The 17,036-nt window shown below is 37.6% G+C and overlaps 3 protein-coding genes across 5 annotated transcripts; 1 reads left to right on the top strand and 2 right to left on the bottom strand.

The window, feature by feature from the left end:
- The first annotated feature begins 2,431 nt into the window (after positions 1–2,431).
- On the top strand, positions 2,432–4,221 carry si:ch211-217g15.3 (uncharacterized protein LOC368914 homolog). The gene is made up of 4 exons (XM_026944730.3): positions 2,432–2,518; positions 2,633–2,699; positions 3,348–3,382; positions 3,510–4,221. The coding sequence occupies exons 1-4, from the start codon at positions 2,511–2,513 to the stop codon at positions 4,072–4,074; spliced, it is 675 nt and encodes a 224-aa protein (XP_026800531.3). The 5' UTR covers positions 2,432–2,510; the 3' UTR covers positions 4,075–4,221.
- Positions 4,110–8,354, bottom strand: fuom (fucose mutarotase). Of its 3 annotated transcripts, none has more exons than XM_026944741.3 (6): positions 8,189–8,354; positions 5,927–5,995; positions 5,762–5,832; positions 5,552–5,650; positions 4,973–5,046; positions 4,110–4,884 (listed from the first exon to the last, which is right to left on the bottom strand). In XM_026944741.3, the coding sequence occupies exons 1-6, from the start codon at positions 8,271–8,273 to the stop codon at positions 4,818–4,820; spliced, it is 465 nt and encodes a 154-aa protein (XP_026800542.1). In that variant the 5' UTR covers positions 8,274–8,354; the 3' UTR covers positions 4,110–4,817. The 3 variants fall into 3 exon arrangements, with proteins under 3 accessions (XP_026800542.1, XP_053088858.1, XP_026800550.1); XM_053232883.1 differs by lacking the exon at positions 8,189–8,354 and adding an exon at positions 7,906–8,134; XM_026944749.3 differs by lacking the exon at positions 8,189–8,354 and adding an exon at positions 7,874–8,133.
- A 2,651-nt stretch (positions 8,355–11,005) lies between these two features.
- On the bottom strand, positions 11,006–15,728 carry echs1 (enoyl CoA hydratase, short chain, 1, mitochondrial). Its single transcript, XM_026932482.3, has 8 exons — positions 15,553–15,728; positions 12,738–12,935; positions 12,510–12,637; positions 12,310–12,409; positions 12,090–12,194; positions 11,754–11,873; positions 11,413–11,480; positions 11,006–11,333 (listed from the first exon to the last, which is right to left on the bottom strand). The coding sequence occupies exons 1-8, from the start codon at positions 15,641–15,643 to the stop codon at positions 11,268–11,270; spliced, it is 876 nt and encodes a 291-aa protein (XP_026788283.3). The 5' UTR covers positions 15,644–15,728; the 3' UTR covers positions 11,006–11,267.
- Between the last annotated feature and the right edge of the window lie 1,308 nt (positions 15,729–17,036).

Raw genomic sequence — 17,036 nt, 5'->3', positions numbered from 1 at the left:
ACTGGCACCAATAAATACTTTGTAGCACTTTATTTAGTTCCATGCCGTGGGCCATTTATTCCCACAGTCCGTCACTCAGCAACTGTGTGGCTGATGGCGAGGAGAGTTACGCCAGGGCTGTAATAATTAAAAGCAGCCCAGCCAGGTGTGGGTACACTTTGTGCAGGGCGCTCAAAGATCTGTACCTCACCCAGTGAAAAGCCGAGGTGTCTGATACAACCAGAGATCAACCTTGGCAGAGGGAGGAAAACATCCCTCCTGTTTCTTATGTTACCTTTGCAAAAGAAGACAAAGAGAGAAAAGAGAGAAATACCAGGATTGTATTACTGTAAGAAATATCTGAGCTTAAATGAGATGTTTACCTTATTAAGATTTAAACAGATTCCAATAAGACCTTTAGTATTTTAATGTGTATTTATTACTTACGTTCTAATATAATAAATATAATGATTACTTTGTTTTATATGAGATTACAAAAAATGCCACATAGTCACAATTGTCACAAAAGCATGCAAAATGCTAACAGTATCAGAGAAAAATAAACTATAAATTCTCCCATTGTGTTCTCACAACATTCATTTGACCTTCATTTTAGAGCAGCTATATTAAATGAAAACAGTTTAGAATTAAAATTAAGGCTACATGAAGGAACAGCATTAAAAACATTGGACTTTTTGAAGAATTCATTTTTTTTTATTCCATATATTTTTATACAACCCTTGTTATATAGTAACAATATTGATAGATGTATGATGATGTACCTTTTATGAGTGGACTTGAGTATAAATAATAAAATCATATAAATATAATATAAATATAATAATAATTCTATTTATAATTATGGCATATATATGCATCATTTACTCCCATATTTCTAGAGGCCTCTTTTAGGGCATTTAGGTGTTTGAGAGGACTGCTTATAAATGTACAATCTGTTTCAACTGTTTTTTTTCTCTAAAATAAATAGATTAAAGAACAAGAGAATTGTTATTTAAGAAAATAACAAGTTTTTGACAACATCGTACTATACAATCCCATATACTAATGGCTGCTGTTCAGTGAAAGTAAACATCAAGGGCACGTATGGAGCTTCATTAAAATGGCTACATTAAAATTACAATCATTCTAATTACAAGCACATGTAAGTTGCATGTTAGTAAGAAACAATAAAAAGCCTCGTATGGAGAGATGCCTCAGAGCCTGTGGTAGTGGACTGGATTTAGTGCCCAGGTGGCTGATCAAACTGATATAACCATTAATTAAATGACTTCTTTATATTAGAAACTATTTCAGTGGGGACATGCCTAAACATCACCAACAAAATGAATCTTTGCAAAGGAGGACAAGTGAGCATTTATTAGCATTTATAACTTATATCTTTAATGAGCCTGTTATCGTACGCTTTTATCATACGCAGTTTTACTGCTTCCAGAGACTCGTTTCTGACGTGCAACTTAGTTGGTTAATGCCCTGAAGAGTTCTTCCGTTTGGCCTGTAAACAAGGCCTGGCAGGTGAGGGTGAGTCAGACTCGATCCCCTCATGTCTAACCAGCATACTGAGTAAACATTGTCCTGTTACTGGGGCTACTTGGGTTAATGAGGGCAAGTACTTGGCACTGAGATCACAACACACTTGTCTGTCTTCATTCTCCCCCACACAGCTCTGTGGGAGGTGGGTGTGGATTGTGTGGGTGCCCTTAGTCTCTGTAGTTTAGAAAATCCTACTATTAGAAGACTGACTTTGTCTAAATGAAACTGCCATTCAGTTAAATATGTGATTGAAATAATCAATTTTATATTTCATAACTACCTAAATACAGAAATAGAGAAAATGCCTGTATATACATTATAAGTTAAATATATGTGAGTTGGCAGTGAACTATAGCATTGTCTGAATTCAGTGTAATGAGTCTCCTTTACTGCTACTTTATATAGAATAATCTGTATAGTAAATTGAGGGTGATTTCAGACACGTGTTTGTATATCACCATATACTGCAACATTATGATCTCAATTTATTGTAAGTTTACATTTAGCAAGATCAATTCAACGTTGTCATGGTAAATTCTTGTAATAAAGCTGTTACATTTGCCAGCTGTTTTGTTTGCCTAAGTCTGTTCGCTTTGTTTCTGAGTTGTTACACACTGTTGTTTTCTGTTCAAGTTAAATGACTGCCTCCTTTACGAATCAGGCATACACATAGTCATAAATGAAGTAAGATTTAAATAGGACTTTTCTGATATTCTCCTTTTAATATTTTTTGCATTTATATATACATGCAAGTAAAGGAACTTTATTTGTAGTTGTTGTTGTTGTGTGTGTTTTGTATAGTAAGGCATATAAGAAAAAGAAAAGTGAATAATACTACCGTGTACTTCTAAGGACCAAAGTCTAAAAATGCTTGCTTAACTAATGACCTTTACTCTTTTTATGACAATTCTGATACGCTCCACAGTCATGTGGCAGTCCATTTCTTTAATCATTGTGCTACTAAGACATCAGGAGCAACAATGTTCAGGTAAGTGCACATAAGTGCATATAAACTATTTGCTTTTATATCATAACAATTATGCACTATTGTGTATAAAGACAAAAAAAATTACAATAATGTCACCTTTTTTCCATCTTAAAGGTATTATGTTCTACTCTGCTTGTCAGTGATGCTGCACAGCACCACAGCAAGCCCATATAAATTATGGGTATGTATACTTACAGTATTGTCCGTTTTTGCTTTCATAATTTTCACTTGTGTAGTTAGTATTGTGTATAGAGACTTATTAAAATTGTATTTTATTGAATGTGACTTTTATACACTAAGTAGTATATTCCAAGGCTATCTCTCAATTACATGGATTTTCTTTTTCTTTTGCACATTTCAAGCACCAGTAAGGTATATCAAGGGAGTTACATGGCAGCCTCAGCCTGAGCTTTCAAAATAATTAAGATGTTCTGTATGCAACCACAGAATGCAACATTACAGCCAAATTTTAAAGACCTACAACTAAATAATTGATTACATCTGTGTCTGTAAACCACTGGGCCTAAAACCATGCTATATTAGTTGAACAATCATCAGACAGCTTTGCTTTGATCTAAAATGCATTATTCTTAAAATATGTCTTGGGAATACATCTAAATTTAATGCAAAAAATGACTTTGGTTTTAGTGAAATGGTCGGTATCAGAGAATAGATCGATCATTCTGCCACTCTGGTCTCATTTGAAGAGTAAAGTCCAGAACATAAATCTGTACACTTTTTCAGTGTGGATACGACAAGCCTTCAAACAGTATTACGCTTGTTAATATCCTGAAATAATAATCAGTGGTATTGTTTGCTTCTTATACAGGGAAAGGAAGAGCATACAGCAGTTCAAAATACAAGGTTATGTGTGTTTTCCCTCAGCTCATCATCTTGAAATAATGGAATGAATATAAAATAAATGAAACTTTAGACATTAGACTTTGCTTACACACTATACCATCAGTCTGACTTCTTTTTACCACACCAGGTCTCATGATTTTAATGAGAAGATCGTGCTGGGACTTAAGGAAGTTGAACCTGTAGAGGAGCTGGATCTGACAGAGGTTGATATTGATCCCCACATGGCCATATGGAAAGCTATGAAGCAGATTCAGCAGCAGAAATACAATAAGCCTGAAGAAGACAAAGACAAGCCCTACCTTCCATCTGACGTTCAGCACTCAGCTGGAAACAAGCATGTTGAAGCCTACCTTGAACCTCAATACCACAGTCAGGGTCAGCGCTATCAAGAAGCTGAGAAGGACCTGGATGACCTTTACCATGACATACAGGGAATAGTGAACCATGCTGACCTTAAAGAGCAAGTGGTCCAGCCTGAGATACCAGTGCCTGACAAGGCTGAAGTGGTGGAACCACATAAAACAAGTGTGCATATGACCCCAGAGGAAGACAAAGATGGCCTGTATCATGGAGATTTTATTTTTCATGGAGGCCACCAAGTGTTCCAGGTCCCAGTCATGGAAGATCTTCCCAAGACTGTTTATACAGAACCTGAAGAGGACCTAGATCACCTCTTCCATAAACAAGAATAATGCACTTAAAATGATGAAATCATGTCCAGAATGTGTTAAATTGCATGAATTTATTAAATTCATAATAGCATGATGAAAATAAAAAGCCATGTAAGTATCATTCTAACCATCTGCAAATAGCAAATAAAGCTCTGATATTGATCAGAAGATTGCGAGTTTCATTCTCAGGACTGCCAGATCCATCCACCTTGAGTAAGGCCCCTAAACCTCAACTGCTCAGCTGTAGGCTTAGATTGTATGCTGTCTCAATTCTGCATTGCTCTGGATAGAAGTGCCAGCCTAATTAATAAATGTAAACTTATAATAAGCACACTAATGTTCTGGTTTATTTAAAATTAATTTATAAAATATAGAAAAGGAACATTCATTGTAGGTTTTTTTTTTTTTTTTTTGCTGATGGTTTGAAATTCTGCCAAACCAACACTTTATTCACTTCAGTAGTAGCAACAAAAAATCTGGGAAACTAGGTCTTCATGTCTTTGTTAATCCAGCTGATACCTGTAGAACCGTGCCAGTGGTTTCTAACAAGTCAATGTCTCAAAAGCAAAGCCTAAGTCAAAACATTTATTCCAACTTATAAGCTCTAAGTCTGCAGATTTCCTGCAGTGTAATGAATATACAAAAAGAAGTAAATTACCTACACCTAGGCTGTTCTCCAATTCCAACTTGTTGAAATGTTTTTTTAAAAAAAAAAAAAAGGTCAGTAGGTAACTTGTGCAATCACAAGACCATTTCAGCATTCTTCAGCATTGCTCTTCAGGACGAATGACTCCTTTCTTGATAATGATGTTTCCATACAGAGCAGTCTCCCTGTTAGAGAGATAAGAAAGATTTATAATTCCAAGGTAGAATTTAACATGACCCTGTAGATTCATGGCAGCTGAGAATTATACTGTACCCTGTTGCTACAACAGCAAACGCTTTCTTAGCACGCTCGTAGAAAGCAAACCTTTCAACTGCATCAAAATTCCCCTACAAAAACAAATAAATATAAATTTAAAATACATTTTTCAGAATAACAATGAAGTCTGTATAATTATTCAAGCATAACCTATTATACTCATGTTGTAACTAATACGTGACCTATTAGTTATTCATTCATCAATCCTTTTAAATCATAGACATTTTATCCTGTTCAGGGCACCATGCACACACATTCACACACTTATTTACACCAAGGGACAATTTAGCGAAGACAGTCCACCTGCTGGCATGTTTCTGTGATGTGGGAAGAAACCAGAGAACTCGGAGAAAACCCACACTTTCACAGGGAGAACATGTGAAACTCTACACAGACAGCAACCCAAGCTCAGGACTGTGAGGCGGCAACGCTACCTGCTGTGCCACCCCAACTGAATTATTACATTGTCTAAATTAACACAGTCCACTTCACAAGTAATAAATAGAGTGAGATATGATTCTTAACAATTTCTGAGACATAATCCTGTCCTAGACAGGGAAGATCACAGCAACCTACATCTGATCCCGCTTGTTTCAGAAGTTCAGAGTAGCAGGGCCACACTGGCACTACAAGACCCCGCTGCCTGTCACTTTCCACTAGATCCATTACAGCTGCCTGAAAGGACAGAATTTACTCAGTGAGTGCTGTACTGACAAACCTTCCTTTGCTCCTCATTTACCTTTGAAAAGTTTTTAAAAGGATTCGCCATAAAACTGCATTACCCACCGGACATTCAACATAGGAATCAAGAGGAAAGAGCTTTAATATTGCTTCCAATAGCTCAGGAATACGCAAACCTAAACAAATAAAACATAGCCGATACATGACTGGTCTGTAGATGCACTTAAATATGATGATGTTTTATTGTTTAAAACATGAAGGGATACCTACCGTCAGCTCGTATCTCCATGGGACCACATTTACAAACAGAGGAGACAGGAAAATTTGCATCTGCAAGAACTACAAAGAGAGGAAGAAAGAATTCTCTACATTTCCCAATCCTGGGACACTGTAAACCATATACTGTAATGTTGAGTAAAGTTAAGTATCTGGATGTTTGTTGCATAGTAATGTCTCAAATCGAACAGTAAATACAAATTATTTACGTACATCTGCCTTGAATCTACTTTCATTAGTCATTTTAGGTGTGCGAGTTGCTGATTATTGCTACATACAGTTTGTCACCTGCTACCAGTGGAAGGGCACCACCACTGACCAGGTACTATTTGAGCAGTGGACCAATCAATTTCAGCACAGTGGTGACACAGCAGTTGCATGTCGTGGATGTTTTAGTGGTACGAGTGTATCAGGTGCACCAGTGTTGCTGGAACTTTCAAACATCTAAATGACAAAAACTACTAGACTAGAGCACAATTAACATAAACATAGAAAAAATAACAACTGTCAAATTGTACACCTGCAAGGTGAACCAACAAGGTAGGTGGGTCTAATAATGTACAGTGTAAAATGATACAGTGTGTTTAAAAACCTCAGAAAGGCTTTTTCCATGTCAATGTCAGTGCCGTGTTGAGAATTGATCCACCACCCAAATCATATCTGGTCAGTGGTCCTTTTCCATTGATAACTGTAACTATATAGTTACAGCTGCCTAATCAGCCAATCATGTGGCAGCAGCGCAATGCGTAAAATCATGCAAATACAGGTCCAAGAGCTTCAGTTAATGTTCACATCAAACATCAGAATGCTTGTTGGTACCAGATGGGCTGGTTTGAGTATTTCAGAAACTGCTGATCTCCTGGGATTTTCACACACAACAGTCTCTAGAGTTTACACAGAATGGTGTGAAAAAAGGAAAAACATTGAGTGAGTGACAGTTCTGTGGGTGGAAGCACCTTGGTGATGAGAGGTCAGAGGAAAATGGCCAGATTGATTTGAGCTGCCTGGAAGGATATAGTAACTCACAAAATCACTCTTTACAACTGTGGTGAGCAGAAAAGCATCTCAGCATGCACAAAACATCGAACTTTGAAGTTGATGGGCTACAACAGCAGAAGACCACATTGAGTTCCTCTCCTGTCAGCCACAAACAGAAATCTGAGACAGTTGAAGATTAGAAAAAAAAAATCACCTGGTCTTTTTCCAGTCTTCAGCTGTCCAGTTTGGGTGAGTCTGTGCCCCATGATAGCCTCAGATTCTTGTTCTTGGCTGACAGGAGTGGAACCTGAAGTGGTCTTCTGCTGTTGTAGCCCATCCACCTCAAGGGTTGATGTGTGTTCTGAGATGCTCTTCTGCTCACCACTGTTGTAATGAGTGCTTATTTGACTTACTACAGACTTCCTGTCAGCTCAGACCAGTCTGGTCATTCTCCTCTGATCTCTCTCATCAACAAGGTGTTTCAGCCCGCAGACTCTTGAAAAAGTCACAGAGCTCACACTTTTTCCCCAATCTGATGTTTGATGTGAACATTAACTGAAGCTCTCGTCCTGTAGCTGCATGATTTTATGCATTGTGCTTCAATCTGGCTGATAAGATTAGATAACTGCATAAATGATGAGGTGTACAGATGTTCCTATTAAAGTGAATGATGAGTGTGTGTGTATGTATATATATATATATATATATATACATATACATATATATATATATATATATATATATAGAGACACACATGAAAGTAAGCTGGGCTAACGATTTGGCTAGCTAACACATAAAAGAAGCATTTAGTAAGCTAATAGCATTTAGCATTAACGTAAGCTAATAGCATTTAGCTCTATTCCGACAAGTGATAGGTATAACAACAATGAAAACAATATGGAAGTCTGGAATAACAACATTCTCTTAGAATGTGAGGGAAAGATACTGTATAACTAGAATTACACTTAGCATTTACTGCTGACCAAACTTCAAACCTCAAAGGCTTCCGCCATATTCAAAAACGTCGCGTTACGTCACGACTCGTTGCGTCACGACTCGTGAACTCATTAAAGTGTTTCGACTTCCGAGGGAGCGAGTGTCAGCGGAGTGGACCCTTCATATGGATTAATGTAGCAAACACGGTGAACACGACCCCATTTAAATGTAGCAACAGAGAGAAATCACTGGCCTGTGGAGCCTACATTCGCCTGAACACACTGATGCCTTTAGCATTTATTTAGCTAGGCAGCCTAATGGTTGTGATTATATGGCGCTTACCCAGTTCGTCTCCATGCCCCATTTTGGCCAAGGCATACAGCAATTCAGGTGTAAGTATTGACGGTATCCCTTTCAGCACAACCATTTTCAGAGCAGGTGACTGCAGACTTGCAGAAAAGTGAAAGAAGATATCATGTGATCACATCGTGTCATTCAATTGGTCAGAGAACGTGCGCGTTCAAGGCACGCGCTGCGCTTCAGTCTGTGTGGCTTCGTCCAAAAAGCGTAAAATAGTCTACTAGACGTAGAACAGTAGTGTGCGCTTTGGGACGGAGACTGTAGTTTCTAATTCTTTAGATTTCGTAGTTTTGAATGCTACCAAACTGATTTGCGAAAGGCTCCATATGCTGAAATTGAAAAATAAAATCTCTGAAGTCTGGAGTCTGCCACCTCTAACAAGTATAATACCGCTTATCTTGCCTTTAACAGTATGTAGCTTATTTATAAATGATTTCAGAGCCCAAGTAGTACAGACAATTTCAGAAAACTGGTGCTTACACATACCCGACTACAATGCTTTATTTAGGCTACATTACGCTTTTCCAGAATGATATAATAACTCGATGATGACTCTGATACTCAAGACTTGTTAACAATATATTTTACCAAATAAATAAATAGCCAGTATAAATAGCTAGGCTTTGTAGTAAGTACCATTACTTTTTTTTTTTTAATTCTAGCATTAAGTGGACTATAAATATTCCTTATAAATAGCAACCAGTTTATAAGCATCAGATATTTCATCTGTTCATATATGTAGGCTACATGTTAGATTTTCTCCAGCTTAATACACATATACCTATTCACTCCCTCAAAACGATCATTTTATTCATTTAGAAAAATCGTTTAATTTCTTTGGCATTTGTTTATTTTGATTTATGTTTTTCTGATGTGAAATCCCAGCGTGGCTATACAAATAGCCATTATGTTCTGCAGTAATTATAATAAAAAGAAAAACCGTTCTGTAAACTGAATTCCAGCTGCAAATATAAATGGAAAAAAAAATCAGAAAAGCTCATAGTAAATTTAAATGTCTGTACAGAGCGCAAATGAGTGAACTAACGTGGAATATTTAAAGAAGAAAGCAAACGCAGAGATTTGTTGCGACTGTCCCTTCAGTGTGATGGAAGTGCGGAGGAGAAGTGAAGAGAGAGACTGATGGAAGGAGGAGAAAAGCATCCGGAGCCAAGAGCGTCTGATCACTCTGAAAGCTCTTTTCTTTAAGCGCGGCACCACGCTGCTCTCTCTTTGCTTCTGCTTTTTTTAATGAGTTTATCACGCTATGAGGGGTTTGCCTCTGCCAAAATGTAACGTTTTGCCTCTTTTGTCTGGGCAGAGCGCCTCAATTGGGTCTACATTTATTATTTTGACCTTTCGTTAGCAGGGGACAAACTTCAAAGCGCAACTGCTGCTTTGCTCGCTTTTTGGAGACCTTTGTGCCGTTTCGATGTGAAGAAAGTTTTTTTTCACCTCTTTCAAAAGTTTTGTTCCAGGGGCAGAGAAGAAAGTCGACTCGAGGGGAATATTGAATGAAAATTAAAATCAATTAGGCTATGGACTTTTGAGAGTATATGGGAAGTCGGCGTGTGAAGAAAACCCTGAGATCCTAAGAGTGAGAAAGTGCTCTGATATAGTGGAAATAAAAGGGTCGTTTCATAATTCAATTTGTCGTGCTCTTTTGTGCCCCACTCGTTGGATGTGAAAACAGATAACAAAAACGCTATTCAAAATGCAAGTACCTAAAGATAACCACGCGTAACAGTGGTGTACCCTCATTCCTGTAGGTAATGATGCAGCTTTCTAATTTACTTCGAATTAATTTATAGTGAAGCCTGAATGGAAATTTTGTATATTCATTAAAAAAAAAATCTGCCATCAATAATTGCAAAGGAACATGCACAAAAAATTGTAGTGTGAAATTTCTGCGACTTTCATGTGCTCTGAATTATTCACAATTTGATCAATTATTGTTTTATGCTTAATTTAAGTAATTATTCCAGTTTTATCCAAGTGAGCAAAAATAAATATAAATTGTCCGAGTGAACAAGAAAATGTCAGAATGAATAAATATTTACTAAAGCAGTAAACTACCTGGCAGACGCGTGTGCGCAGAGCTGCGACATTCTCAATCACCGCTATTAGTCTACACGCACACTTTTATTCTTATTTGCCGGAAATTATCAGAAAAAAATGTATGTACTACACTGACGCAAAACTTCTCCACTTGTTATTGTGACATTTTCCTACGTAACACCACATTGCAGAAAAATATTAGCCATTGTAACAAGAGAAACCCGCAGATCCAGAGCTACAGCACGCATGCACTGCCCATTCAACCTAAAAGCTTAAAACTCAGAATATATTTAGAAGGGGATGAAGTGTGGTGACTGAACAAGCTCGGAATAGATGTTTTTCCTAATATGTGCAATCTGCCAAACTTCAGTGGTATTTTCTGTCTTCGACAACCAGACCCCTGAAGGGAAACATTTACTGCTCTACTTCTACAAGCCTGTATAGTGCTACCACCACCTAGTGTGTAAAAAATGTAAGTACACCCTGACCCACATTCCCCGGCCATTTTACTGGGGTTTTACTATCTTGATGCCTTTTTGTTATCATTCTAGTACAGACAAATGTATTCTTATTCCTGCCAAGAGTTATTCCATTTATTCTTTACCTCAAATTTCTGTCTAAACATTTATTACACCTGACCTGCATGAGGATCTGTAATGTCACCAGTCTAATGTCACCTGACATTATTTACAAAAGTCCTCATAGTTTTTACAGAGTACTTGTCATTAAACCAAAGTATCAAGGTACAAGGTACATAATCAAAGTTTATTGAGTAACAGTAGCAAAACAGCTCATCTCAAATGAACAAATGTTTTGCTAGAGAGAAAAGCAAATGCCAGAGTATTGTACTATTGATTTCAGTTTCTGGTGCTTCTTTCAAACCACAAATGTTCTGCAGTGTTGATATTTATAGCACAGTTTTTCAGTAACAGCACTGGATCACAAGCTACTATATTGGTGTATTTAAAAAAAAAAAAAAAAAATCACACCCTCCTGATCTGATTCTTTACTTGTCCTGGAAATCAGCTTTCCTCTTCTCAACAAATGCACTCATGCCCTCTTTTCTGTCCTCCTGTTTAAGAAACAATAATTAGAAAGTTAGATTTTCTCTCACAACAACAGTCTTTAATTTTTATTATCTTGAAACTTACTGTAGCAAATGTGGCATAGAATAATCTCTTCTCACACCGATTGCCTTCAGTCAGGGTAAGTTCAAAAGCTGAAAGTAAACCATATCTGTTAGATAAAAATTTCAAGAATGTCCCAAAACACACAGAATATTATCCATCTAAAAGCCAGAAGCCTTAGATAAGGCAACAAGCAATCACTCCACAAAGAAGGCCAGGGAACCAACAGCAATATTTTAAAAGTTAAGATCAAACCAGTGTACATCAAAAGCTTTTTCTAATAAGGACTGATAAAGGCAGATGTCACATCATACTTTTGAATTATTAGGGAAAATAATCCAGTATAATCCAAATATCACATTCACCTGCATTGACAGCTTCCTTTGCCATGGCTGACACCAGCTTAGAATTACTTGCAATTTTCTCCCCACATCTGACTGCTTCAGATACCACCTGGTCCACAGGAAACACTTTGCTTACAAGACCTACAGAGGTGAAATGATATTACAGAAACTCAGCATGCATGGTTTACTTACGTATTCAGTATGGAATTATAATTCTTGCCTCTTACATTATATTTAGGCTGAAAACACTAACATTACATTATATTTAGGCTGAAAACACTAGCATTATATTTAGGCTCAAAACTACAAACTATATGCATATGCTATAATAACAATAAATATATAATAAGCACACACCAGATTGTTTGGCCTCCTGTGCTGAGATCCGGTCTCCTGTAAGGACCATCTCCATGGCCAGTGACTTTCCCACTGCCCGAGTGAGCCTCTGAGTACCACCAGCACCTGTATACAAAAAAATTAATTGAAAAAATCCATTTACACTATCAGCTATTTACAACCATGGTTGTACCATCACAAGAGGGGTTTTGTAGACCCAGACATACTTCACTCTCTTTACCTGGAATGGTTCCTATTAAGATTTCAGGCTGTCCAAACTGTGCTTTTTCTCCAGCATAGATTATATCACACATCATGGCCAACTCGCAACCTCCTCCAAGCTACAAGGAGATGACTGGTTCAATGGTTAAGATTTTGGCTTTACTAAAATATTCTTCAAGAAGAAAGGAAATGTAAAGTCGAAAATATTTCTTTACTCACAGCAAATCCGTTTACAGCAGCTATAACTGGCTTTCTAACCATTGACACTTTGTTCCAGTGTGCCAGAAAGCTGCCACCAAAGCACTCCTGAAAAGTTCTGTTCTGCATCTCTTTGATATCAGCACCGGCTAAACAAAGCAACATTTAATTGCAACCTGGATAGCCCATGATTTTTACAATCCAACAAAAACGCTCACATAATATTAGGTCTATTCTCATGTTGCATACCTGCAAAAGCTCTTTCACTGCCTGTAATGACTATTGCACCAACCTCAGTGTCCTGTTCAAAGGTGTCCAAGGCCTTACCCACTTCAAGCATTAGGTCATCGCAGAGAGCATTCAAGGCCTTGGGCCTGTTTAACTGTATGAAACCAACATTCTTGTTTTCACCTTTTTTGTCAACCAGTATATACTGGTACTGTCCACCTATAAAAAAAAAGATGACAAAGATTAATTTCACATTTGAGTAAGACTATCCAGGATAGACATTTTTTAACTAATTAGTTGCTTCCTTGAAGAGTCCCCTTTTTTTCTACCAAAACATAATTGCTGGTTGAGTGTCTTGTGTACCACAAAAGTGGCAGGCCTACTTACTCTAATTCTCAAAATTAGCATTTAGAAAAAGAAAAAGAATTTTACTTTGGAAATGTACATAAAGAAAAGATCATCCTTTAAAATTAATTTAAAATCAAATTTAAAATAACAGACTTCATGAGGGCATAAAAATGCACCAAAATGTTCAAAAGTGGAAGAACACTACATTTTATTTATAGTAAAAAAAAAAAATAAATCAATATAGCATTGGGACAGTGTTGGGTGTTGGTTTTAGAAGAAGCTGTGATGAACCTGACAGAGTACATTGTATCCAAAATCCAATGGTCAGTTAGCTAGACACATCTACCATATCTTCTAGTCCAGTGGTTCTCCAAATATATATAACCAGGGACCCCTTTAACTGTAATATAAAATTCACAGACTCCCTCAGTACAGGCTTATTTTATAAACATTATTTAAATATTGTTCATTCATTTCATATTCTGTATCCGCTTTATCCTGGTCAGGGTTGTGGTAAATCCAAGAACACGGAGCACGGAGCATGAAGCAGGAATACTTCCTGGAGCACCATGCACACACATTCACGCTTAGCAGCAATGTAGTGTAGCCAATCCACCTACCAGTTTTTTTTTTTGGGATATGGAAGGAAACCAGAAAACCAAGAGGAAACCCATACAGACACAAGGAAAAGATGCACAGAAACTACAGTAATATTTTGTCCATTTATTTGCACCATACAGCTTTCTATTCCTGAACTTCCCACTGATATACCACGTTAGGTCCAGGTTAACATTATTTGTAGGCCTATATGCCTTCTCTTTGAGTAGCCGAGATTTGGATTAAACACATTCACTTCAAGTGACCAGTCAAACAGGTAATAACTCAGAACATTGTTGTTCTTTTAGCTGCTCTCGTTAGGGGTCGCCACAGTGGATCACTGGTCCGCATATTTGATTTGGCACAGTTTTTATGCCGGATGCCCTTCCTGATGCAACCCTCCCCAGTTTTATCTGGGCTTGGGACCAGCACTGGGAGTGCACTGTTGTGTGCAACCCCACTGGCTGGGGTTGGTTCCCTGGCTGGGAATCGATACCGGGCCACGGCGGTGAGAGCACTGTGGCCTAACCACTAGTCCTCCAGAGACCTAAACAGGTAATAACTCAGTAAAAAATATAATGGTATTCGATCATGGTGGGTTGTGATTTCCACCACTGTAACTAACCTAGAAACATCACTGACAGCCTGGGAATCCCTGGAATAATGGATTTAGAGCGACTTTAAAAAAGCAACAGAAACACCTACCAACAACTCTAGCACCATTTTTAGAAGAAGTTAGCGACTATTTTGCATTCCAATACGCCTGTCCAGCTCACATCACAGCTACTAGTTGTACGAGTTGAGAAAGCAAGTTCAGTCGACTCATTAGTGTGTAAAGCCTGACTGAGTCGTGCTTAAGCAAGCATGTGTTCCCACCGACCAATCACTGATCATCACCGTTTCCCACCAACCAATCACTGATCACCCTGGTTTCCTAATGACCACTCATCACCACAAGTTTGTCACACTGTTTTAAAATATTGGCTATATTTACAACTAATGAAAGAAAGTTATTTCATCTACAAATATTTCCTTCATGTTTATTTCTTGAGTTCTCACTGCCACTGCTTTAAACTTATAGCATTTTGTAAATATGTAAATAGTTGGTTTGTGGTGCCATGACCAAAGACTTCTGCTTCCTATAATCAGTAAGTTTAATAATTATAATAAATAATTATAAATTATTATAATAAATAATTTATCTTCTACTCTCATAAAACTTTATTTTGAGTGTCTTTAGAAAATCTTGCTTCTTCATGTAACAATGTTTGATATGCAAATGAGCATGACAATGAATATGCAAACGTGTGACGTCACCTGGAGACTTCTAGAGCATGCATTACCTACGTTCCCCCTGAAAAGAGCTGGCAACACTGCCTCTGATTCCACTTTCAGGACCACTGTACTATGTGCTCTTTAGACTGGTAGAACGTAGTAAATCAGCCAACAAGGTAGGTGTAGCTAATAAATTAGCAACTAAATGTTTATGCTTTCTATGTGGCTGTCGAGAGCAGGTCTCCACCTGCTAACTAACGAGTAGCTAGTCAGATATCATTAGCGTTTTGCTTCAATACTAAGAAAGGTCAGCTAGCTGAGTGACGTTAGCAAGCTAACAACCCACGTCAAACTTTAGCTGTTATAAATTATCCTCGATAGGAAGAAAATTCTGCATTTCACAGAAACAAAGTCGTGAAACGCCAACAATACGTTTTCCCTGACAAAAATGAGGCGAACTTCGATACTAAAGTTGTATATCTAACGTCACGTAGCAGCTCCGTGCTGTTAGCATGTTTAGCTCCCTCCCCCTCTGGTACAGCAGGACGCACGAGCTGGACAGTGTGACATTGAACAAGCAGCAAGTGCAATTCAGCGCGTTTCTTATTATTTTTACCTGAGCTGTATTGTCGGACAGCTGCAAGTGCAGACGGCAGTAAATTGACTGGTTTCAAAATTGAAGCGGCTGATCTGCAAAACACTGCCATTTTCCTCTCAAGTTCAGTGTTTCACCTCGGCAGCACTTCTCTGCACTCCGCCACTGGAACAGCGCTGACGCAGGGTTGCCAGATATTACAGACATATTCCGTGGGCATATCCTCTTGTTGCTGTAACGCGTCATATTCTAAAGTTCATTTAAGGAAAAGACTGATATTTTAGAGTTACCAACACGTTCACATCCAAACTATGTATTATGAGTGGGACACTGATGCCTCATTTTATATATATATACATATATATATATATACATATATATATACATATATATATATATATATATATATATATATATATATATATATAGTACATACATATATGTATATACCTAATATGTGGCGTTGGTAATTTGGTTTTAGTCATCAGATGGATCAGTCTTGTTTCCATCTTACAGCACATTTGACTTTAAGCCAAAACGACTTACAGTTAAGACTGAATAAACAGCTGATTTGACAGTTGAACACATTACATTACTGGCATTTGGCAGATGTCCTTATCCAGAGCGACTTACATTTATGTCGTTCATATACCTGAGCAGTTGAAGGTTGAGAGTTGCTCAAAAACCCAACAAAAGCAGGTAGCTGGGATTTGAACTCACAACCTTCTGATCAGTAGCCCAAAGCCTTAACCACTGATTAACCACTGCCTAATATTTTAAGAAGAATCAGAAGCACACTTGCTCTAACAGGACCATAGTAAACACAAGCAAGGGAGAAAAGAAGCTTTAGTTCAGTTTGGATGATGACATTTTCAGCCAGTATCTTCACCCAGTTATACTGGCTCCCTCTGGTGACTGCATGTACTCAAGTGGGACAGGCTTAAGTACAGGCATATACACATGCACAAACAGTTATGAATATTTGGGCCAAGACACTTTTTTGCTCCACACTGTATTTTTCTGTGGTTATAGGACACCACCCAGGTAATATTAGTACACAGCATCTTGTCAAATTTTCCAGTATGAACACTATTACTTGTACTAATTAGGGGAAGTATGTGATTTGAGACAGTCCATAAGTACTGTTTATAAAAATTGTGGTTACCTCGTTAGCATGCTAGCTAGCATATATTACTTAATTTAAAATTATATTCCAAACTGTTTATTGGAATAGCAAAATTATTAGTCTGCATAACCTAAACATCTTCCGTGAATAAGTGCTTTTGACCATTTGTTTCAAGCTCCATTGCAAGAATGAATCACAAAACAGAGTTTCATTCACAAATCGTGTTGTTGGTAAAGCTCAGTCAGTCTGTGTGTGAGGTGTGACAAAGCACTTTGCTAAAACAGTGTGGAAATATCTGCATAAAAACACAATGAACAACAGCAGTACAATCAGAGTAAACAATGTTTCTTTACAAAGACTAAACAAAGAATCTCTTGTT

The sequence above is a fragment of the Pangasianodon hypophthalmus genome, chromosome 3 (assembly GCF_027358585.1).
Source record: "Pangasianodon hypophthalmus isolate fPanHyp1 chromosome 3, fPanHyp1.pri, whole genome shotgun sequence".
NCBI lineage: Eukaryota > Metazoa > Chordata > Actinopteri > Siluriformes > Pangasiidae > Pangasianodon > Pangasianodon hypophthalmus.
The sequence above is the reverse complement of the archived record's forward strand: the minus strand, read 5'-3'. Positions and strand labels throughout refer to the sequence as shown.

What these genes read in the sequence shown, in the direction of transcription:
- si:ch211-217g15.3 (XM_026944730.3), top strand. An exon ending in CAAGCCCATATAAATTATGG is followed by an intron (nt 2,700 to 3,347) that starts GTATGTATACTT and finishes CTTCTTATACAG; the next exon opens with GGAAAGGAAGAGCATACAGC. An exon ending in ACAGCAGTTCAAAATACAAG is followed by an intron (nt 3,383 to 3,509) that starts GTTATGTGTGTT and finishes TTACCACACCAG; the next exon opens with GTCTCATGATTTTAATGAGA.
- echs1 (XM_026932482.3), bottom strand. Translation starts at nt 15,643, where the DNA reads ATGGCAGTGTTTTGCAGATCAGCCGCTTCAATTTTGAAACCAGTCAAT. An exon ending in TGTCCGACAATACAGCTCAG is followed by an intron (nt 12,936 to 15,552) that starts GTAAAAATAATA and finishes TTTTTTTTATAG; the next exon opens with GTGGACAGTACCAGTATATA. An exon ending in CTGCTGTAAACGGATTTGCT is followed by an intron (nt 12,410 to 12,509) that starts GTGAGTAAAGAA and finishes ATCTCCTTGTAG; the next exon opens with CTTGGAGGAGGTTGCGAGTT.
- fuom (XM_026944741.3), bottom strand. Translation starts at nt 8,273, where the DNA reads ATGGTTGTGCTGAAAGGGATACCGTCAATACTTACACCTGAATTGCTG. An exon ending in GGGGCATGGAGACGAACTGG is followed by an intron (nt 5,996 to 8,188) that starts GTAAGCGCCATA and finishes CTCTCTTTGTAG; the next exon opens with TTCTTGCAGATGCAAATTTT. An exon ending in CATGGAGATACGAGCTGACG is followed by an intron (nt 5,833 to 5,926) that starts GTAGGTATCCCT and finishes TTATTTGTTTAG; the next exon opens with GTTTGCGTATTCCTGAGCTA.